The following is a 22,792-nucleotide window of genomic DNA, read 5'->3' as shown; positions in this document are numbered from 1 at the left end:
GTTGACACAGAACTGGGAATCAGATAAAGACATTAATAATTCATAATGCTGAAGTTAAAATCTTCTAGTTACAGTACAAAAGAAATCCTAATTTGTACCACAAGGTAATGAATTCAGTACTTTTCATTTGTTAAATATTTGCTTATTACCCTGCACCGTGCATATAACACTGTTGCCAAATTTGGAGGGCAAACAGGAAAAACAGACACTCTCTACCCTCAAGTTGTTTATACTGCAGTCAGTGAAATTTCTCTACTTTGAGATCTTTTAATTCCTCAGTTCATTGTAACATCTTCTTCAGATGAATTGTTTTTTGTTTGTTAAAACCAATGTTTAGCACTTTAAATAGTTTCTTCAATGTTCCTGATGGTGAAATAGAGTCATCATGCTAATTTCCAATACTAATTATAGAGTTGATAGGAGAAATGCTCAAGATTGATAGTAAAGTGATTTCGATAATCTACAAAATGTCTTGAGGTTTCCCAGATAACAACTTGTCTCCCAGACAAAAATGCACTTATTATTGATATTCCAAGCTTATAAAAATGTTTGTACTTTAATCATATAGCGATTTTACAACATCTTTTCATTCACATTTTAAGATATTTTGTTCAGTAGATTATCTCATTTTGAAACTATTGATTTATATATACATACTATGTAAATATTAGTATATATTTCTCAATGACTAGATTAGTGCTTTCTTAACTACTTAAATTTGTTTAATTCATATTGTTGTTCTTCAGCATTTCTTTTACTCACTGGAGCCTATCCCACTGACTTCAAAAAGCCTGAAAACTCTGAAAATCCCATTTAAAGTAACTGTGTGGAAAATCGTTAAAATAACATATAATGGTAGAGAAGAAGTGTATTTAACATTGTGCTGAGATTATTCCATTAATAAAGAGATTAATCAATAATTCTAACATTCAGACATATAATAAAAATGAAAAACAATCATAATACTGAGCAATGACATTTTCAATAAAGGGAGATATTGAATATTGTATAGGAAACGAGAATCTGCAAAGCAGATAAGTTGGCAATGATTATACATATATTTAAAATACGTTGAAACAGTCATAGACAGTTTTTCTTTTTGGATGGAAAGAGGCATATTGAAGTGTTCAAGCACTACTTCAATTGGAATAGATATTTAGACACTATACAGAAAACACATGATTGCAGAAGAGCAGATATTAGCAGGTGTGTGAATGTGTATGTCTTTAATTAATGCATTTTCTTTTATTCAAAAAGGAGGAGAATGCCAAATTTACTTTAAAGGTGGCATTGTGATATGTTAAAGTTCCATTCTTAGACTTTTGCTGCTGTTACTGTTCCTTTAGTATTCACCAAAGAGTACCGTCCTGTCATTTATCCAAGTTAGAAATCTAGAAGCAATCCTGGGATTCTCATTATAGGGTCCCCTACCTTCATGCTCCCCCCTCAAGAAGTAACAAATTCTTGGCTCTCCTATATAGGAAAGCTCTCTCCAATGTACGCCTGCTCTGTAACTCTCCGGGTCTCGGCGCGCGGCTGGGAGAGCCGCCCCCGCCGCCCCGCATCCCCTCGGCTCAGGATCAACGGGCCGCCCGCGCCGCCGCCGCCGCCCAAGTCGGTCTCTCACTCGCCCAGGGCGCGCGCCCGGGCGGGGTGTGCGCAGCCAACTCGGTCCAAGCGGGGGAGGGGAGGACATGGGGCGAGGGGGACGCCACCCAAGTGGTCTGGGGTTCGGACCCAGCTAGGCGAAACGCGCCGGGAATCGATGACGGCTGGGGAAACTCGGGCAAACCTTTCTTGGGGAGTCACCCCTCCGACACCCCACCGCCCAGGCGCTGCAACGGAGGGTGAGCGGAGGGTGAGCGGAGGCTGGGGGAGCTCAAACTTGCGAGAGCTGGAGGAGGCGTCGGGCAGGCGGCTGTCGCCCGAGCGCTGCGCCTGCGGGGGGAGGGGAGGCGGCTGCTGGGAGGGAGGGGGAGGAGGAAGAGGAGGGAACCAGGGAGGGGGCACGCGTTGGGATCGCGGCGCGCGGCGTCAGACGGAGCCTGGGCTCCCAGCGGCGAGGTGAGGCGGAGCTACGCTCCTTGCTGAACGCGAACCGAGCTCGGCGGCAGCGGGGAAGACGCGCCGGAGCCCAGGCCGCGACCGAGAGCGGGAGCGAGGCGGCAGCGGCGGCGGAGGGGGAGCCCGCAAGCTGCCGGGCGGGGAGCCCAAGCCGCGCTGTCGCCGCGCAGGGAAGACTTGGCCAACACACTCACACACACACGTTCACACACCCAGCCCGAGCTGGCGCTCGCGGCTAATCGTCAACATGGCGCTGGGGCTCCTGCCCGAGCGCGCGGCTGTCGCCACCTGCCCGGAAGCTTTGAGCCCGCCCCGCCCGGCCCCGCCCCCGCCCCCACCCGGCCCAGAGCCCACCCCTCGGCGGGGCCGACCGCAGCAGACAGCGAGAGAGGCGAGCGGGTTGCGGGCAGCGGGGGACGGCAAACTTTGCTGTTCGCCGCGCTTCCCCGGCCCGGCCCCTTCTCCCATCGCGAACGTCGCCACCCCACTTTCCTCCAACCCCGCACACCTCTCCCCACCCACCCCACCTCCTGTCGCTCCTCCTCGCCGCCTCGACTCTGCTCCGGGGAAAACTTCAAAGCGCCGGATCGCAGGCTCCCTGCTTACTCCCCGGCTGGGGATTTCAGGTCAGTGCCCGGAACACCTTTCCCCGCGGAGGCCGCGCGGGCTGGCGGCCGTGCGTGCGGCGGGCTGCAGTCGGCCCCCTCCCTCGGGGCCCAGACTAGCGGCGGGTGGCTCTTCTGACTCTCGCGTACCCCTCGAAGCTTGTGCCTCGCGCTTCACTTTGGCTGCTTTGCTCGCTTTCGTTTTTATTTCCTAGCTGTAAGTTATTAAAAATGCAGCCAACCTAAGCGGCCCGGCGTGGGCTTCGGGGAGGGAGGGGCGCGGCGGGGGCGGACTGCCGCCCCCCTGGGGGCTGGGAGGAGAGCAGGGAGTTCGCGGAGTGGAAGTTTGCAGGCAGTGTGTGCCTGTGTGCGCGGGAGCGCGGTCGTCGCTGAGTGCCGCGAGTCGGGCGTGGGGGGCGGGGGGGTGAGCTGGGCTGGAAGTTGGGAAGCTCGGCTCGTCGTTAGCTCGCTAGCAGGAAAGGGAGGGCGGCGGGTTCCCGTCTGCTTTCTTTTTCGACTCGGGAAAGAACTGTAAAAACCCCCAGCCGCCGCTGCCTCGTCTCGCCTCTCCGGGGGCAGCTCGTTCTTGCTCGTGGAACGACGGCGTGTGCGTGCGCGAGGGTGTGTGTGGCGGGCGCCCCGAGCCGAGCTCGACCTGGCCGCCGCTGCCGCGCGACTCGTGAGGGGAGTCCCGGTTTTTTGTTGTTTTGGCTTTCTTTGGCTTGCTCCAAAGCGTGAATCACGTGGATTAAAAAAAAAAAATACTAGGAAATGGAGCAGAGCGAGGGGTTCCGACTCTGCCCGCCCGCCAGCCAGCCAGTCAGGTCAGACGCTTTGTTTTGTAAATGTTCTTTTAAAATTGTAATCTGCCACCCTGGTCCACCCCCACCTTCCCCGCGACGTCGTGGGGTTGGTTTTAAGTTGTGAGACCCCAGGGGTGGGGGTAGATCGTGCGGGGGCGGGGCGGCGGCGGGCGGGGGGGCGAGACCTGGGTCCTCCTCTGGGTAGCGTGGAGTCTGGTGGAAAGCCCTGTAGGTCGTGTGCGAGTCTGCGGCCGGAGGAAGTTGGTCCCACTCGGAGGGCGTGCGGCGCAGAGGCTGAGGGCGAAGAGGAACTTGCGCACCCGGGCGCGATCCTCGGCCGAGGCGGGGAGGGCGAGGCGCCGCTGCGCCTTGGGGCCCGCGCTCGGAGCAGGCGGGCGGCTGCGCTGCAGAGCCTCCGCCAACTAGGGGGCTCGGGGCGGCGGCGACGTGCTCCTGCTGTTTACCAAGCAAGCCCCGGGGCGCCGTGTGCGGAGTAGGGCGGCTCGAGGCACGCGTGGTCCCGGCGGGCTTCGCGCCGCCTGCACTCTCGAGTGGGCACGTCCCCGGGTCCCTGAGACGGCTGAGCCTGGCCTCGTGTAGGCCGAAGCCGGGGCGAGGCTTAATTTGCAGTTAATGAATCTTTTCCAGAAGTCCGCGATCTCCAGCTAGAGGCTGTGAGTGCCCGCGCGCGAGGGCGCGCGCCGCCGGCGTCTAAAGGGTTGGTGGGTTGCGGGGATGGAAGAGCGAAGGAGGGGGGAGGGTTATGTGTATTTAAAAACAAACCTTAAAAAAAGAAACCAGCGCGCTTCAAATAGGTATTCGTACAGCCTCTTGTGTCTAGAGTAGACAGCTCAGGGTTTTAGCTGCTTTTTTGTTTGTTTGTTTTTTTCTTTTTTTGAGAGAAGGCCAGAGGAGGGGTAGTGGTATTTGCTTCTAGGGGTAGTCTCTGGAGAAAAATCCGTAAAATGACTTAGGAATAAAAACGAGGAGGAAATGGCCCACCCCAGAAGGTGGTGGGTGGTGAACGCAGACAGACTTGGGTATTTGTAGCCATGTGACACTTGCTGTGGCACTGGAAACGGACACCGCGGGCCGAAATTAATCCTTAGGAGGTGTTGGATTCGGTTTGGCCAACAGAATTGCTTGTGTGGAAGGCATTTTAATTGTCGGCCTCTGAGACTCCTGTACGTGGACACTTGGAAAACACATTTGCTTCTCGACCCTTCCCACTCCACCCCCGACCCGTTATCTGGTCTGGGCTTTGCAGTGTCGGTTCCCGTGTTTATTATGGGCATGATTTCACCGCGAGGAGGAAGCGGGGAGATGGCGGTGATTAATATGCCGTCCAGGTTTAATCCGAGGCTGGCCTTTAGTGTGCGGGTTTACGCCGTCACTCACCGGGATTGCCTGGGGTAGTGGGGGGGGGCGTGGGGCTCGGGCGCCAGGCGCTCCGCGGGCAGGTCGGGGTTGGGGCTCGGACGGCCCCAGCGCTGTGCTTTGAGGCACTGTCACCAGTAGGTGACTGAGAGTTAATTAGGAAGTGTTCTCCGGATCAATGGGCCGCACAGCTTATTAGCGATTCTCTCCAGCCCTTTGCAGGGCCGGCCGGGCCTGTGCCTCCCACACAGGCCGGGACCCCGCGGCCCGGGCTGCGGAGAGCGCCTCTGGGAAGTGGGGAGGGATGGGCGGCGAGGGGCGACCGGGAGGTGAGTGTAACTTGGCCGGGCGGCGCGTTGCGTGCGGCGCCTCGAGGCCCGCGCAGCCCGCTCTTTCTTCCTGCTCTCGGTCGCCTCGACTGTGTCTTTAACTCGCTCCCGCTCACGTCGCTGCCTGGCTGCTCCTCCCCGCCTCCCTTGCCTATCTCTTGTTCTCTAAGCACGACGCCTGTGCTCCCCGCCCAGTTTGGGATTAGACAAGATAAAAATCGGACTGCCCAGCGCGCAGAGCTGTGACTGTGCCCCGGCAGCCGGGCTGGCGGGAGCGCTGTGGGCCGGGGCCGGGGCGGACCCGCTGTGCGCTCGGGGCAGCCCGAGCCCGTAGAGTCCCACCCCGACCCTGCAGGCGCGGTCACGCTCCAGCGTTCTGTCTGTCTGGGGGCGGGCCGCGGAGGCGGCGGCAGACTCCCGTGAGCAAGCGAGCCTTTGGGCCCAGCGACCAGGGTGGAGGCAAGGCTGCGAGGGTTTCTCTTAACCCTTTAAAGACGATAGGGAGAGTGGGGGTGGGGAGTGTAGTAGCAATTCCTGGAGGCAAAGTAGCCCCCTGGGGAGAGGAGGCGGGAGTCTGGGCTTAGGGTTTTCCTTTCTCTTCTGTGTATGCAATCTCACATCCTGGTACATTGGGCTGGATTCTTCGAGGAACCAAACGCAGCTGCTAGGTGATCTAATTTGACCCGATACTTCTCAATGGGGAAGGTGTGAACACACACAGTGGGCACCCTCACTTAAGGAAGTGAGTTGGGGAGATGCAGAGGTTAGACCTTACCGTTCCCAGCGGCCCAGTATGTGAAGGTCTGCTCAGAGCTTTAGTCAGTGGGGCCTCTGACCGAGAGTGTTGCCTACCAAAGACCCAAGCCTGAAATGCCTGTCCACTGCGTACAGGTATGCGTCGGAGAGAGCAAAGGGGTCCTTGAGTTGTCTATGTAAATAAAAACACTTTTAACCATGAACTTGTGGAGAGTTCAAATAAGATATGTGCAGGGAGGCAGCCTCCAAACAGGAGTTGGACAGCGATGTGTACAAGATCGATCATTTGTATACACATCCATGGGGTCAACATTGAATGGGTCTAAAAATTTAATACAACTCTGCAGGCATTGGTCTCGTTCTTTCCCTGAGGTAGACCCCTGAGGTAGGTGGGTTACCCTATAGAGAAATGAATCATTAGTCACATTCCTCTCTCCTTCCCCCTCCTCTTCCTTTTAGGGTTTGTAGTCTTAGGGGATCCTCTAGTTACATTAAACTGCAACCCCATATTGGTCTGGGAACGAGCCCCATTATAGGCAAAGCAAGAATGTAAGTCGTGGGGAGGTGTACGTGTTAGACAGGAATGCACAGATTAAGATGTGCGCCTGAATGACATGTGCTGAGACAAATCAAGACACTTGGGCTCTGGTGCCCACATGGAACAAGAGATAGAGAAGAGAGAAAGAACTGGCCGCGAGGAATGTAAACATGGGTATGCAAATACTGAGACCTAGAGCGAGATCCTAGGAGAAAATCCCAGACTTTGTTGAGCTGGCAACTGGAGCAGAATTTCTGTAAGTTCGTTCGAGAGACAAAAGCCCATTTAAAGGTGTGAAGAGGGTCACCTGGAAACACAAAAAGCATTCACATGCATACATCCATGCTTAGATACACAGGCTGAACGACAAAAACTCCTCAGTGCCTGATGAAGATTTTCCTGCCCGGTGAGACAGAGCAGGGCACGGAAGTGTGGGCCACACAACCACATTCGCACACTCATTCACTGGGAAATACTGTGTCTTCGGCTAGAGGGAAACTGAGGGCGACGGTGCCTAGCTAAGGGTGGATGGCCCTTGGTTACTAAGATTGCTTCTGGTTATAGTTTCTTCCCATCTGGAGTGGGGAAGAGAGTATGTCTTGAGCAGGTAGGAGGATTTCTGAAAGATTTTTGAGTTCTGGACCCTGAGAGGATGGATGGTGGAGGAAAAAGGAGTAGCTTTGCATTCTGGGTCGGAAGCAAGGGATGTTGCGCTCCTCTAAGCCCTGTTTGCTAAGGTGGCGCAGGGCCTAGTGAACTGAGAGAGACTGAACCGAAAGAAGTACGAAGCTCGGCCTCTGGGCGGAATCAAGGGGAGGTATGCTTACTTTCCCTTTTTTTTTTCCCCCTTGAGGAGACCGTGCGGGGACGGCCAGCGTAGAGAGGATTAGCAGGCGCCTCTGTGACCCCAGACGCGCGCGTAAACTCGGCTTGGGTTTGGTTTGCGCGTGGCGTCGGTTTGCCGCGGTCCTTCTTTGTCTGAGCCCAGCCGGGAATTCCAGCTTTTATTGGGAAGACAGCACTCGGGTGGAGCCCGCGCTGGGTTGGGCACTGACAGCCGGGGCTGGGCAGGAGGCTCGCCGGCCTCCGAGCCGCCCGAACCCCAGGACGGTCCTCGGGAGTGCCCAGCGGCCCCGGCAATGCCACCTCGGTGGTTTCCTCGAGGGCGGCGGGCCCGGCAGACCCAGCCCGGCGGGGCGTGGGGCCTCACGGGTCCACTTGGGCCGCCGTACCGCCCCTCTCCCCGCTGGCCCCACCGCTCCCCCGCCAGCCCCACCGCTCCCCCGCCAGCCCGAGGCCGAAAGGAGCTCTGAAGGCCCTCTGTTAAGCTCCAGGGTCACACCCGTACCCTGGGGGCCGCGCAGGGGCGGGAGGACCTTCTCCTGGCTGGAGGCCTCCAGCCCTCGGCTCACACGGTTTGGGCCTGGAGGGGCCTCGCCCAGGCAGGGGAGGGGAGGCCTATCCCGACCGGGCTGCCTCGCCCGAGTGAACGGCTGGCAGGATTCCGTCTGTTTGCAAGGCTGGCTGCGCTGCCGGGGCCTGGATGGTGGCGCTGGCTTGAGAAGCAGCCGGGGCAGGAGTGGAAGGTCTTCTCAGGCCACCCCCGTGGCAGCCAAGCCGCCTGTGCCCCGAGCACTTGGCCGGGGACGTCTCCCCAACCTCCAGCCCGGCCCGTCGGCTTTCGCTGGTTGCCCGCCATGTGTTCCTCCGGAAGGGATAGCTGACTTTCTGTTGGATGGGAATTAACCAATGAGCTTCCCCCCACCCCCGCAACGTTTCTGTAGCAGGCCCCCTTTCCCAGCGCAGGCTCATTTCCGCCGGCCCCTATTCGAGGGTGTTGGAATTGGGTGGGGGCGTCCCCGCACTTTGTTATTTCTTAGAACCATGTCTCCCCGGCCAGCCATCGCCCCTCAGCACCCATGGGCTCCGGCGCCCCGTGATTAGACTAGCGGGGAAGTCCGCTAGGAGAAGATCCTGACAGCATTAAATAGAATTTGATCTAAAAGACAGTTTCCAGTATAATCTCGTTATGCATCACAGACTCCCGGTGTTATTTTGTGGAAGGCGGACAATGATCAATTTACATTGACCCGGGGCCGGGCGAGCTTTTAGATGGTAATTGCCATATTGATTTGCATGCAAAAAGGAGACCTGCTAAAGTTAAAGACCGGAAGCTAAATGAAACTAAATTTATTGTCTAGGTGCAAACCAGAGGAACTACTGGGGGGAAGAGGGTGAGTGAAGTCAGGGTGCCAGGGGCAGAGCAGGTGAGAGGCCCAAGAGCTCCGGGAGGTCACAGATTTGGGAGCGATCTTTGCCCTGGTGATTTCAAAACGTGAGGAGCGGGCTTGTTTAGGGTATGGGGACCCAGCAGGGAAAAGTTATAAACAGGCACTATTGCATTGAAGGCACTGGGATCTTTTAATGCTAATAGTAACTGCGAGGGGGGAGGAGAGGTTTATAGGGTTATAGGGGTCTTCCTGCACCATTTCCGGCACCCCCCATTTCTGTTGTTCTACCCGAGCGCTTATAACCGTGCCAAGGGCACCCAAATTCTTGCATCTGAAGAGTTACATTTTTTTTTAAAGACAGGCCTTAAACTTTCCCCGCCCCCCTCCCCCCCCCCGCGAGTAGGGGGCGGTTCTGCATGCCGCTGCGGGCAGACCTAGACGTTTGGAGGCTGCGGGAGTTCCTCCCCGGACGCAGCAGCAGCAGCCCCAGACTCGGCCGGACGCCGATCGCTTTGGGAAGCGGCTCGTTCCAGGTGGCCCAAGTGGCGGGGGCGGGGGAGGGTCTGCCGGGGCCAGGGACTCACGGTGCCGGGGGTGGGGGGATCACCTCCCTGGAGGTTGGAAGGGCCTGCACGGAGGGTGTGGAGGAGGGAAGGCGGGGGCTGGAAATCCTGTCCCAATCGGCGGTGATCGCCAAGGCCGGAAAGTTTAAAAAAGAGAGAAAGCCACTGGCTGCAAGCCAGGGGCTGCCGGGCCGCCGGGGCGTGTTTGGCTGACTAGAGGGGTGAGGACCCGGCCCCGCCATCGCCTCGGTCCCTCCCGCTGCGGAGGCCCTGGCTTGCCCCAGGCGCTCCTGGAGCCATTTCACGCATCCGGAGCCTCGGCCACTGGAGGAGCCACCCGCCCGGGGCCGGGAAGCCGCAGGGGCGGCTGAGTGTCCGGCGCTCCTGCCCGTTCCCCTTCCCACCGAGCTGAGCTGGAGACGGCCCTGGGTCGTGGAGCCTGTGGCGTCTGTGGCATCGGGTGTGGATGGTTCCCGGAGCTTCTGAAAGCCCGGGGCAGACCAGGAAATTGAAGATGGGGTGGGGAGGGGATGTTGAGCGCTGACCCTGCGCTGCTGGGATGAGAAGTTCTGGAGAGGAGAGAGAACCCCAACCTCTGGCTTGTCTCGGGACTTGGCTTTTTGTGGGGACCCCCAGGAGTCCAGGAGGGTCCAGCATCTTGCAAGCCGCTTCCCCCTCAGTTGCCTCCCCAGCCCACTTTGGTCCCTGGGTTTTTCATTAAAGTCCTAGGAAAGGTAGATGTAGGCAGTCTTTCCAAAGGGCTTTTGCTCTGTCTAGATAATTTGATTGATTGCTTTATGTGGCAAAACTAGTGTGGCAAGCCTTCTTGTAGTTCCAGGTGTCAGCACTTTTTCCAGAGACCTAAGAGTAGCACCCACCTCCCACTGCCTGTTCTGGGCTCCTGGAGGAGGGGAAAGTGGAGCCTTGTTGGGAATCCCTGGCCTCACAGCAGGGTGTTCCAGTGTAGGGAGATGGGTAGGATGTTGGCAGAAATTTCGAAAGACTTCACATGGACCAAGAGATTTCTGGGTGTAGGAGAAACTAGGATGCGGGCTCCTTGTGGACCGAATTTCATAGGTGTTAAGTGCTATCCTTTTACTCTGTATTGGAGTACAAGGGCTAAGGAAGCCTTCCGAACTTCTTGGGGATTCTGGATGGCACAATTTGACCGATAATTGGCTCCTCTCCGCAACTCCAGGACTGAGTTTGACCGTGGCCCATTTTTACTAGCTGTGTGACCTTGGGGACAGGTTATTTATGGCCTCTGAGCCTCAGTAAGTTTCTTATTTGTCAGACTGGGTATAATTTTCCACCTTTAGGATCAAAGAATACTTGGCACATAGTAGGCCCGGAGGATTAGTAATTGCTTTGAATGACTGGTCAGATTCCTATAGGTTGCTTCTCCGTTCCCTGCTGCCCCTGAGATGCCCGCCGCCCTCCCCCCGCAAGACCTGCGTAGGCCAGTGTCTGGGGACCAACCTGCAGGTTAAGCTCCCCTCCAAGGGTATTCCTGAGGCTATTCCTCCAGGTCTGCCTCCGTGGGTTCCTCCTTCTTTCCCTTTGTTACAGTTCTTTGCATTCTGGGCTTTAAAGGAATCCATATGAAAAGGCTGGGATTTTTTTTTCTCCCCCTAAGTGGGATCATTTATATGGTTAGGAATTGATTCCAGAACCGGTATCTAGGTGCTCTTTGGCAAGTCCTCCCGTCATTCTTTCGGGGGGAGGGAACAGCAGCGGCTGGAGGGGAGAGACCTGGTGGGAAGAGGTGAAAGGGTCTGGCCCGCTGCAGAGGCCAGAGGTGCTGTGGTTTGTCTGATAGGGATTAAGTCCGGATGTTATGAGGTCTCAGTGTGGTTTTCAATAAAAGTCTGTCAGGGATTGCTTCTTTTCTATGGATATGTATTTTAAAAACTTTACTAGCATGAGAAGAAAACCAGACCTGTATGGATCCAGGCCGGTAGTAAGCTACTGTGATCAGGTTTCCTACTAGACTCCCAGAGGGGAAGTCAGCGTTTGATTGAAGCTACACTTGGTTCTTGACTCTCTGGGGATGCCTGCTCTGAAACAGGAGCCCTCCCTTTCTCTCCTCCCCCCCACCCCCCTTTTCCCTTCTTCCCCTAAAAGCCTTTGTGCTGAAAGAGCTTCAGTAGGCATGAGTCCCTGGTACCTCTCTAAAGAATGCCTTCCAGTCTTTGCTGACATTGTTTTGTGAACAGTGGGTTTTACCAGGCCAGCAGTTTTCCCCCGATCTTAGCTCACTATTTTAGAGGTTCGAGTATGCCCAGGATGCGCCCAACTGCAGTGCTTTCCAGTGTGTGTAGCCAGGGCCTTGCCTGTAATCTGAAAGACACCTTAACCTTTGCCCTAGGTGCCCCCCCGCGGGTGGGGGTGGTGAAGGTGGGGAGAGCAAGGACAGGGGATCTTGTTGAGGGTCTGTTTGTTTTCTCCAGCCACAGAGGCAGAGGGGTGGAGTGGGGCGAGGCCGAGAGTACGTTCCAGCCTTGGGTCTGATTTAAAACTTGGTTTAATTGGAGAAACTCTTAGGCATTTAACAGTTCTGTACAAATGCAAACTTGACATAGCTCTAGGCCTACGTCAATTAGGAAAGAATAAATGAAGTACAGAGATGTCCAAACTATGTAATTCCTAGAGTTGTCTGCCCTCCCGTAAACACATGACAAGTGCCAAGGCATTTCCAGTCAAAACACCCATGGAACCAGCAGCCTCCATCCTTTGTATTTATTATTTTATTAACAGCATTTTACAGAGCATTTAACAAGCACAGCCTGCCTGCTTTCCACCACAGCTCTCAGCAGACTGAGGGGTGGAAAACAGATGGGGGTGGCGAGGAGTGGTCTCTAGAAGAGACTTCTAAGCTGGAGACATCTCTTCAGATGGGCAAGGAAAAGGAACATTTGGGGTTCCTTTCTCCTGGCCCCAAAGAGAAGACAAAAGTAATGCTTTGGAGGAAGAAATCCCCTCTCCCTTCTCCGGAGGAAAGTTGTGCAGATGTGGTCTGTCTAGTCTCCACTTGGATTCCAGAAGGTGTGAAGCAGGGTCTGCTTTCCCAATACTCTGCCCATCAGTTATTGGTGCTTTTCAAAGAATAAGTATTTGTCTGCTATCATTATTCTATATCCTGGTGGAAAGTTTATAAGGAAAACTAATGCCTTTCTTAAGTCATAAAATGAGCCTTGTATGATTATTTAATTAAAATCTATTTAAGGACCGATTAGGCGTGTAATTTGCGCTAATAATGACGATGATGGAAATGTTCGACTTAACCAAAAATCATAAAAGGAGACATTTTGATCAGTGGGGCGACCAGGAAGGATTCAGGGAGTTGGACGGTTTTCCGAAACACGAGGCTTTGGGCTGCAGAAAGTGCCAAGCTGCCTAGCCTCTGGGACCACGGTAGAGAGGGCTGCAGGACCCCAGGCTTGGCCGGGGCAGGCCGACCCACGCTTTGCTGAGCAGAGAAACCGACCCTGGGAGTCTGAACAACCTTTATTCCCAGCTGAGGAAATGGGGGAGGGGGCCTGAGAGGAAGAAACTCTGGGAGAGAGCTGATGAACCCCACAGAACTCTGCGCGAAATGGCTGTGTTCTCTTGCTTTAACAATCAGCAGCGACACACGCATTGCTGTCTAGGCTAGCCTTGGCTGGAGCCTGGAAGGGTGGGGGGAGGGGGGGTCTCTTGTTCTGGAGAAACCTGCCAGCTGCTGGGCTTGGTGCGAAGGCAGACACAATGCTGCTGTTGGTTTGATCTCTAACTGGATTGTTAGTCTGGCTTTAACTGTGTGGTAAGGGGGGAATGTGAAGGCTGTTTACAGCGAGTGCAAATAATGTGACAGCTGTTGGTGCAGGAGCAGCGCTGTGCCTCCTCGGCGCTCACACAATGCGTGCACTGTGCAGGCCCACGGAGAGCTGCAGAGGTGGCCGCCCCTTGCTGGCCCGGGAGCCCTCGGATGCGCTGCGAGAGAGCCCTCCGGCGGCGGCACCCGCACCCCCGCACCCCGCGACACGCATCTTTCTGGCTCCTGGGATCGTGGTGGACGTGCGCGCTGGTTGGTGTGTTGTGGATTAGGGAACTTGTTAGGCAGAGGTGGCAGGAGAAGGCCTGCGGGGTCATGAGTGTCAACTGTCTGGAGGGGTTTGGCCGGGATCTGTTGACCTGGGGCCTCAGTGGCTTGTGACCGGGTTGTTAAGATTTGGGAAAGTAACTTTCCACCCTAAAGCAAGCCTGTTGGAAAGAATGTATTAACTGAAGGCTTTCTGGAAATTGCAGAGGCTCTGAAGGCCGTTGTTCTTCCTCTGAAATGGCCCTGTTATTCAGACAAGTTCAAGAGACAGGCGGCCGCTGTGTTCTATGCCCTCGGCCCCGTTTCCTGGATTGGAAACACAAGTGTGTAGGTTCAGGACCCGAAGGGGGGTGAATGGGGGTGGGGAGGGGTGCAAGTCGGCTTTTGATCACCCGCCTCCCTTTGCCTTCCCGGTTTTTAAGAGCGCACTTGCCTTTCAGCTGCAGGACCAGCGGTGCTGTCTTGAGGTCTGCCCACAGCGCCACCCACTCTGTGACTTAATCAACGAGATGCCCACAGCCCGGCCTTCTCTGAGTTCCTGGTCCTCTGCCAGGCACTGCGGGGAGGCGCCAGGGTGGGAGGGAAAACAGTTGGTGGGTGGCAGCAATACCCCGCTGGGCCGGTCCAAGCTGGCAGGCTCAGGATGGTCCTCAGGATGGTCCAGAAGATGGGCCTGCCCCTGGGCTGTCCTGGGGCAAGCTGGGGGTAAGCACCACTCCCCCCAACCTCAAGGTTGAAGGCTTCCGCAACCCTGGCCCCCGGGCTTTGGAGGATCATTTAGACTGACTTAATTCTATATCCTGCCCTTCTGTGTGATTTCGGCCCCTGAGTGTACAGCTTGCAGGATATCTGCAAATTACGGGTCCACCTCCGCTCCCCCCTGCCCCCACATCTACTCTCTGAGTTATAATGTGGACTTCTACATCTAGTTGGGTTCCCTAGTGGGGAGCTGGGAGATGCTTCTGGAATGATACATGAACTTCGGTGCCAGTTCTATAAATTGGTCTCTTTTTAGGACGTGTGCCATTTTCTGTAGGAATGTTGCTTGCAAAACGAGTTTCGCCTTGGAGGAAAGGCGGAAAGATAAACAAGCCTGCGACGCCAAAGCGCTGGCAGTCTTTCCCTCCTTCCAGCTCTCTTAAAGCAGCCGGGCTGCATTTCCAGGATTAGACTCGTGCTTGTGAAGAGGGACTCTGGTTGGCTTTTTTTTCCCCCGAAGCAAATGCAAATTAGAGAAAAATAATTTTCTTTCAACGATATGCAACGTATGAGTCACTTGTTATCGTGCTCCGAGGCAGGCAGGTCTCATTGGCGCGTCTGCCAGCTCGCTCACATCTGCTGGGCGCTGTTTGGGGCATTTTAACCTTGGTGGTGTCGTGTCTGGTCCCACGGGTCAAGGAGGAGTAATTAAGCTCTGAACAGCTAGAAAAATTCACGGGCCCCCACGTCTACCGCAGTTTTCCCACAGCTTTGTTTGGGGTGTTCCGGGTTCCAAGATGAACAGACGTGGGGTTCCTATTGTTCCTCGTAAAGAAAGTGGGAGCCCCTGTCCTCCTCTGACCCTCATCCCCAGCCTTCCCAGGACTCCCAGGCTGCACACAATCAGCAGGGAAGCCGGGTGCAGGTCACAGGACCCTGTGTTTTATGCATCTTTTTTTTTTTTTTTTGCAGTATGCGGGCCTCTCACCATTGTGGCCTCCCCCGTTGTGAAGCACAGGCACCGGACGCGCAGGCTCAGCGGCCATGGCTCACAGGCCCAGCTGCTCCGCGGCATGTGGGATCTTCCCGGACCGGGGCACGAACCCGCGTCCGCTGCATCGGCAGGCGGACTCCCAACCACTGCGCCACCAGGGAAGCCCCTATGCATCTTTTATTCGTAAAAAGTTCCTTTGTGCTTCCTGTGTGTACTAATGATAGCTGTCGTTAATAGCTTTCTGGTCTAGCTTGTTCCTTGTGGGGGGAGGAGTTTGCAGTGAGTTCACTTTATTTCTACAAAGCCCTGATGGAGGCTGCAGTGCAGTGACACCCCGTCTAGAGTCGTGGTCTATGGATCGTTTATTCTGGATCTGCCTCCAGGTTGTGTAGACTCCAAGTGGGAACCCAGCCTGTAGGGACCAGACCCGAGGGGGTGTGGAGGGTGGGTGGGCGGGGAGGAGAGGAGTCAGGTTGATTGATTGCTTTCAACCGAGGTTTCCTGTCCTGGGCTGCTGCCTCCTGTTGAGGGACACCAGCTTCCAAATGGGGCCCCCTCTTGCATACACGCGTGGTTGTGTGTGGCACAACCGTGAAAGAAAGTGAAAGGAACAAAAAGCCGAGGCCTGGCGTCGGGAGGGTTGGCGGGGGGAAGGGGAAGTGTCTGAGGTTGGTCCAAGAGCTGACGGGGGGCCACGGCTCTGTTTTTGGGAAAGGGGGTGTGTGGCGGGCAGCCCCGGTTTGGCAGCGGCTCTCCCGGTCGATCCTTGCTGGTGCCCCCCTCCCCAAGCCCCCGAGCCCCCTTTTACAGTTGGCTACACCTGGCTTGCATCTTTGAATCGGGGAAGGTGGGGGAGGCTTCCACGGAGAGAACACTCCAGACTGGCCGAAGGGAGCGCAGGACGATGGGCCGGAGCGGTCTCCAGTCAGTGCCCACTCCCCTGGGGCGCGCCGCCGCACATCCTGGGTTCTCCGTGCGCCCACCCAAAGTTGCTTTTTGTCAGAGATTCAGCGGCAGGCGCCTGGGAAGGGGGAGCCCAGAGGAGCGCGCGGGCGGGGTGAGCTGGGGTCGGGGGCTGGCCGAGAGAGCCGGGGGTCCTGGAAGGTCAGGCGGGGGGTGCGTGGTGGGGGGCGGCCCCGCGCGGGGACCTGGCGTAGGAGGGGCGCGGAGCCTGCGGCAGCGCGGGTGTGTGTGGTGGGAGAGAAAATCCCTTTGCTGCCGACCGATCCGTGCTCGGGGCTGAGGCGGGGGAGGGGGCGCCGCTGCCGCTGCGGGCCAAGTTCACTCCCGACTGACCCGAGTGGCTCGCGGCGCTATCCTGGCGCCCTGGGAGGAGGCAGGGAAGGTTCTGGTTGCTCAAAAGGTCAGGGCCAGCCGCGTGAGTTTCCCGTCCCCCACCCCGTCACACCCGCACTCCTGCTCCGCAGCTCTGTTACTAATGCAAAACTTGGGTCGTGAGTGGGGACGCCTCTGGAGGCGGCGACAGCCATGACTTGGAGTGTGCCAAGAGACAGCGCCTGGGCAGGCTGGATCACTCCTTCCACTCCTCACTCCCCCCCAGCACCCATGCCCGGCTGCAGGACCCGTCGGGCGACCTCCTTCAGCCACACCCCAGGACGCCTGCGACCCTCGCCCCGACCTGGGGGCATCCTTGGGGTTCCCTTCTCCCCACTGCTACACATACTGGGGAAAACATCCCAGGAGGACTTGCCCCAACGCTGCACACCCTGGACCGCTTTTTCTCATCTCCCACCTCCTCGCGGCCCCCAGTGCTAAAATAGGAACTTCTTCTTCCCTCCCTTCCTTGACACCAGTAGAGAAGTGTCTGTGTGTGACTCAGTCTGCGCTTGGAGCAGTCCCAGGAAGGGCTCCCGCGCCATGAGCTTTGGGCTTCCATGAAAGCCACACACTCTGCAGAAGGTCACCCCTCCCTGGCCCCCTCTGTGTCCCTGCCTCAGCCTTCCCTCTGCCGCAAGGAAACTATGTAGCCATTCTGGGGTTGGTTTGTTACGTAGAATGTTTAGTGGAGTCAGATGCTGTTTAATGGGTCAGATGTGGCCTGCACCAGCTATTGCCAGGCAGAACTCGAGTCCATAGTGCAGTTTAATCCTCTGGAAAACACGGTGCCAAATATTTACAGATGAGGGGGCCAGAGTTGAAGAGGTCCGGCCACCTGCCCAGAGACACGCCGTGGATGAGAGTGGGAGCTGGGAGGCTGTGGTGACTGCGCGCGCGCGCGCGTGTCCTCCACAGAGAACCAGCCATGCCGGTGCAGCAAGAGACACCCCTTCCCCGAAGAGGTCCCCAGCCTACGGAGGACCGTGGTACATGGCATGCTGGCTGGGAGCCCTGCCGTCTGCCCGGCCTTCTGAGCCGGAAGCTCCCCAAAACCCGTCCAGGTCTTCTTGGTCACTAACTGGATAAATGCCTGATGCGGCATGGGGTGCCTAGAGAGTGAGGCCCTAGGAAGGGGCACCGTTCGTATTGGAGTGGAGTTGGGATGGTTTGGTGGCACTGCTTCCCATTCCGTCGCTGTCACTTGACAAGCGTGCTGTGCAGACTTGAACCAATCCATCAGCGCCTCAAGGGCGGAGGCAGTGGAAAGTGGCCCGGTGCCAGGAGGAGCTGGGGTGGAGAGAAAGGAGAGGTGGCAGGAGTGGCCTGGTGCTGCCTTCCTCCCTGCGCTCATGCCAGCCTCTCACGGCCACTGCTCCTTCCTTTGCAGCCTGTTTGTTGCCTGCCAAGGGAAGTCGCCTTTAAAGAAAAAAAACAAAACAAACGTTCTCTCCTTCTCCTCATTCCATAATGGTGTCTTCATGGCAGGAATCGGCAGAACGGTGGTGGGTGCAGCTGGGGACCCGTGTGCCCCCTCGTGTCTTTTCACAGAGGGCCAAAGTGCCCTCGCTCAGGGATGCCGAGGTTGGGGGGACAGCTCCTAATCTTGGTCCCTCTGACCTCTTTCTGCCAATCAGGCTCTTCTCCCCAGCGTCCAGGCCAAGCTCGGATGCTAATCATAACTCTTGGCTCCCGGACCAGATGACTGCCCAAGTCTGTCGAGGGAGACTCAAGCTCTCCTGTGCTTGCCCCTAGGGCCAGACCGAAAGCCGGAGACCACGCGGCAAGTCTGCGTTTTGCAAGCCGGGTCTCTCCCAGAACTGGGTGTTCAGCGGGCAGCCACCACAATTCCTGGTCTGTTCTTCAGAAACCAGACGCTCTTCCGTCTCCCCGGCTGACCCCTTCTCTTGGCCACCTTCCCTCTTCATCCCTGTCCCACATCCTTGCCCCCTTCTCTCCACTGCTGGAAAAAAGGGTTAAAACCCAGAGCCAGGGTGTAGCTTAGCAGCTCCCACTGGAAACAGGTTGGTGCTTGTAAAGTGCTTTTCATGACTGACTTCACACATCTTGGCACTTCCAGAAGCATCACCCACCTGTGGAAGAAAAGGGGGGGGGTCGTTGAGAAATAAGGGCAGATGAGCCTCTTATATACAGCAGCAAAGCGCCTGCTGTGTCTGTCATCTAAATCACGTCATTTGCCCCCTGCAGCATGACCCACAGCCAAGGGTCAGGGAAGTCACTTTTGAAGAACTTTTCCTTGGAGGTTAAAAAAAAAAGAAGAAGAAGAAAGTAAGAAAGACCCCCAACTATTTCAATAGCCGCTTCTAGAAGAGGAATGGGGTGAGCGTGGCGGTGTCTCTGACCCTATCTCTGTGTCCCTTGCGCCCACGATCCCCTTAGTTAGTTTAGTTCTACATCCCAGAGAGATGGGGGGTGGGCCCGTTCTTCAGTGATGGTGGGGTGTACGCAGTATGGCCTTTGCCCAGGATGAGGGTGTTCCTGCCCAGGATTTGGGCTGTCACTCTGGAGAAGGGCCTCACGCCAGGCAGGGCCCCCGGCTCCTTGGCCCTTTCCACTCAGGTCCATCTTTGGCCCGGAACCGGAAGAGAGTTAAAAGTCTTTAGCTCGTTGCAATGAAATTATGGCTGGCAGTGGCGCCGCTGTTTGTTCAACAGACCTCCACTTTTAAACAGTTCACAAAAAGTTCATGGGGCAGCTAAAGTTTATAAGTGTGTGGGTGTGGGTGTGGGTGTGTGTGTGTGGGTGTAGTCAGCAGGATCCAGTACTGAGCCTTGCCCCTCCTCCTCTTGTTTCTTCACGGCCAGCCCCCCCGCCCCGCCCCGCCTCCACTCCCGTGACACCGGACCACGCTCGGGGCCTCAACGGACCACGCTCGGGGCCTCAACCCTCCATCTGACCCTGTGCACGTAAGAACACTTCATCCTGCCACTGGGTGTTATTTATCTGTGCGGCGTTAATATTGAAAACCCCACCAGTCAAGACCTGGAAGGGCGGGGAGAGGCTTTGAAAGCACCCCATGGTCCCAGGTGTCTCTAAAGTGCATTCCCCTCTCATGCTAAGTCCAGGCCGCCCTTTCTAAAGAAAAGCCCTTTCAAGGGAAGGGGGCTGCTGGCCCTTTTTGAGGGGAGGGGAGAGGGTTCAGTAGGATGATTGTGGCAGGGGCCTTTCTGTTTCCTCAGTCAGGTGCTCAGAGGTCCTTGTCCCAAGGTGACAACTGAAGGAGACATGTAAGAGGCAGCTTGTGTAAGTTTTGAAGACTGGAGCACCAGAAGAAGATTGGGGCTTCGAGGGCACACACGCTTCGTCCCTCATCCTTTTCTTAAGGGTTTGATGGAGTGACCCTTTGGCTTCTGGTATAATGTCCAAATTTCATCATGACACCCAGCCAGGGGGTGGCATGGTGTGGTCCTCCCGCTGCAGCCACGGCCAGGACACTTGCACCGAGGAATGTTGCTCCTCCACCTTTTAGATGAGGCTTCCCTGGACATCTTCCTTTTGGTCTTCCTTTTGTAGAAGGGGCTGCAGGGGTTAGGGAGGGGACACTTTGTTGAACGTGCCTTCTGGTCGGCCCTGCACTAGTGGTGGCCTGCCCCCAACTTGATTTGTATGTTCGAAACATGGAAGAACAGCCCGTGAGCCCCCCACAGAACCTTCCTTGATGCCCAAGTCCATCTGAGTCCACCTTTTCGGGGCACTGTGGCCAGCCACTGGAAATGCCCCAGTCTGTCTAAAGAAAGGGACGCTTCCTAAAGAAATAGCTTCTCTAGAATCCCACCAGGCCGGACACAACTGGGAGATCCCTGCCTCTCCTCCAGCTTCATCGTTGAGCTCTAACTACGCGGCGTGGGGCTCTTGATGAACAGATGGTGTTCTCTTCTGTATAGGGGCCGATGGGGGATGCTGGTGGACAAAAGCCTGTGTTAGGACAAAGAAATGCAGAGGGATAGCCTGGCTGGCTTTGGGATTCAGGTCTCCCAGGTGCTCCCCGACCCCACCCCTAGTCACTCTCGGAAAAAGAGTCCCCAGTCCTTGGTGGCTCCCACCCAACAGCCCTGGCAGTCAGCTCCGTGTGCTAAAGTGTAAAAGCAAGCATTTGCGTATTTTTTCCTGCTAACAAAGGAAATGTGTCGACTTGGGGAACATTTGGGCTTTCGGGAGCTGTGTGGGTGGGTGTGTGAGGGAGGAGAAAGAAAAGTTGCCCCCATGAGCTGCACACCAGTGATTTCACACTCAGGTTTGGGTCCTGTGTAAAGAGGCCGTGGCTGGGGGGGGGGCCTCCCCCGCCACCCTGCCCCGGACAAGGGAGTCTGAGCAGGGGAATTGCCTAGGGCCATCGGTCCCAGGCATTAAAGGCTCCCCTACTTATTAACCCAGCATTTAACAGCAGGATATGGAGCTGAAGCGCAGTCAAAAGAAACGGCTCAACCTCCAAAGAGCAATTAAAATCCTGCACGAGGATAAATCACGCACCGTGATAATCCTGTGAATAAAATGCAGCTTGTCCTGACCCTTCACTCATGCAGCAAACTAGAATGTGGTGTGGGTGGGGCTGGTGGGCCGGGAAGTTAAGGAGGGGGCGGGGCTCTCCCCTGTGCCTCAGCAGCCTCCCCCCTCCTCCCGCTAGACGGAAAACGGGTGGCTTCTGCTTGCTCCCCGTGGGCCGGAATCTTGCAGCCCCAGCCCCAGCCCCAGCCCGGCAGCCTGGGCTGCTCCGATTTCTGCACTCGCTCCTGATTGCTGGTCCCCAGCGAGCAGGCGTCATTGAATTACTCAGCCCCCTCCCTCTGCAGCTCCCAGGCCAAACCACCCAGGTTTGGGGCTTAATCTAATCTAGGGCTCGGGTGGGGTGGCTCGCCAGTGCACTGACTCTTTTTACCCCTCCATCTGTAAGTCACACGCACCGCAGCCGTGGAAGTGAGTCGTAGTTTGGGCCACCACACCGGACTGTTGTGCCTTTTAGCCCACACCCCACCCCTGTCCCCAATCCTTTCAGCCACAAGAAGAGTCAATGTGGGGCTCCCTGGAATCTAGCACCGTCCACTTTCGATCCAAGTGTGTTCTCCAAAAGGCTGGGAAAGGGGAAGGGAGAAGGGAGAAGGGCAGGTTAAGGGTGTCATGTGCTGTACCTTGAATGGTGTGGCCTGTGGCTCTTGAACTCTCTGCATCCCCAGCGCCTCCTGCCAGGGAAGTTCCACCTCCCTCCTTGAACCTCTGGCTCAGGTGTGTTCCTTTGCTTCTGGCCATCTGTAGAACGTGGAGCAGGGTCTGCCTTCCCAAGTGCATTCTGTATGAAGTGCCTAGAAGGAGGGTTTCTCTTGTTCCCTCTTTGGCTCCTTTTTTATTCAACCTCCTGGGCTTCTTTTTGTTTTAAACAGACTAGACGCTTGAAGAAAAGCTGCCATCCAAGAAGACGACATGCTTTCAGCACACACCCCCCCCGCCCCATATGGGAATGTTCACAGCTGGATGAACAGCGAGAGGGTCCGCATGTGTGGGATCAGCGACAACAGGTAAATGCGCGTGTCCGGCTGAGGCCTGGGGAGAGCGTGGGTCCTTCCTCAGGGCTCCTGAGCAGAGCCCCCCCTTCATGTCCTCACAGCCAGAGTGGGCCCTAAGGGGGTAGGGGGGAGATCTCCTGCCTAGCTGGTGGCCCTTGATTTACAGTTTTAACAGGCAACCTGGCTCAGCGAAGCATTGCCGCCCTTTAAGAGGTTAGCCCCTAAAGCGGCCTTTCAGTGCACTTTCGTCCTTAATTTATTATTTCATATTTATGAAGGAGAATTAATCCCAGTCTATATGCTGCTTTAACTCTAAATGTCAGGAGTGTGGGCCCAGGTGGATCGGCCTTCGATGTGCTTTTAAAACAAATAGTTTGCTCAGTAATAAATGGGACGATAGCCACCCTTCACACCATTGAAGCCCAGGGTTTCTCTGCGTCCTCCGCCACCTGTTAAGCGAGGCCACTGGCTCCTGGTTTCAGTCACCCGGCAGCTCTGTTATGCTTCCTCATCAGTAATTTTGGAGTGCGGGGTAGAGGCAGCTAAGCAGTAGATAATTGAAGCTGCTCTTCCGGGTAATGATGAAACTTCTCTCTGCCGCTTGTCAGTGATTTTATCCTGGGGATTTGGAAGTTGGCACCAAGCACTTTCTTTATCGATGCTCTCTGATAACAAGTTCCAGGGGCAGCCGCAAGCAGCCTGGCACAGATGTGTGGCTTCCCCTGGAGCAGCTGACATTTGTATGATATTAGTGTGTTATCCCCCATCATTTTGATAGAGGCAGTCAAATATGGCTTCATTATCACCATGGAAACCAGTTTCATAGGACATGGTACCTAACTTTGTTTGGGGAAAAGTTTTGAAAGCCTGTCCTCACGGGTAACACAGAAGTGATTGA

The 22,792-nt window shown here is 55.9% G+C and overlaps 1 protein-coding gene across 1 annotated transcript in view; it reads left to right on the top strand.

The window, feature by feature from the left end:
• Window positions 1–1,996: 1,996 nt before the first annotated feature.
• The window catches only part of LOC308619857 (BCL-6 corepressor-like), a 43,485-nt gene continuing 22,689 nt past the window's right edge, over window positions 1,997–22,792 (top strand). Inside the window, 5 exon segments of the mRNA XM_081239083.1 lie at window positions 1,997–2,690; window positions 18,584–18,721; window positions 19,201–19,302; window positions 19,576–19,749; window positions 21,772–21,906. Of these exon segments, the coding sequence (XP_081095209.1) occupies window positions 21,812–21,906 (95 nt within the window). The 5' untranslated portion in view covers window positions 1,997–2,690; window positions 18,584–18,721; window positions 19,201–19,302; window positions 19,576–19,749; window positions 21,772–21,811.

This window comes from Mesoplodon bidens (assembly GCF_964165515.1).
Source record: "Mesoplodon bidens genome assembly, chromosome: 7".
Classification (NCBI taxonomy): domain Eukaryota; kingdom Metazoa; phylum Chordata; class Mammalia; order Artiodactyla; family Ziphiidae; genus Mesoplodon; species Mesoplodon bidens.
Note: the sequence above shows the minus strand (reverse complement) of the source record. Positions and strands in the feature narration are given on the sequence as shown.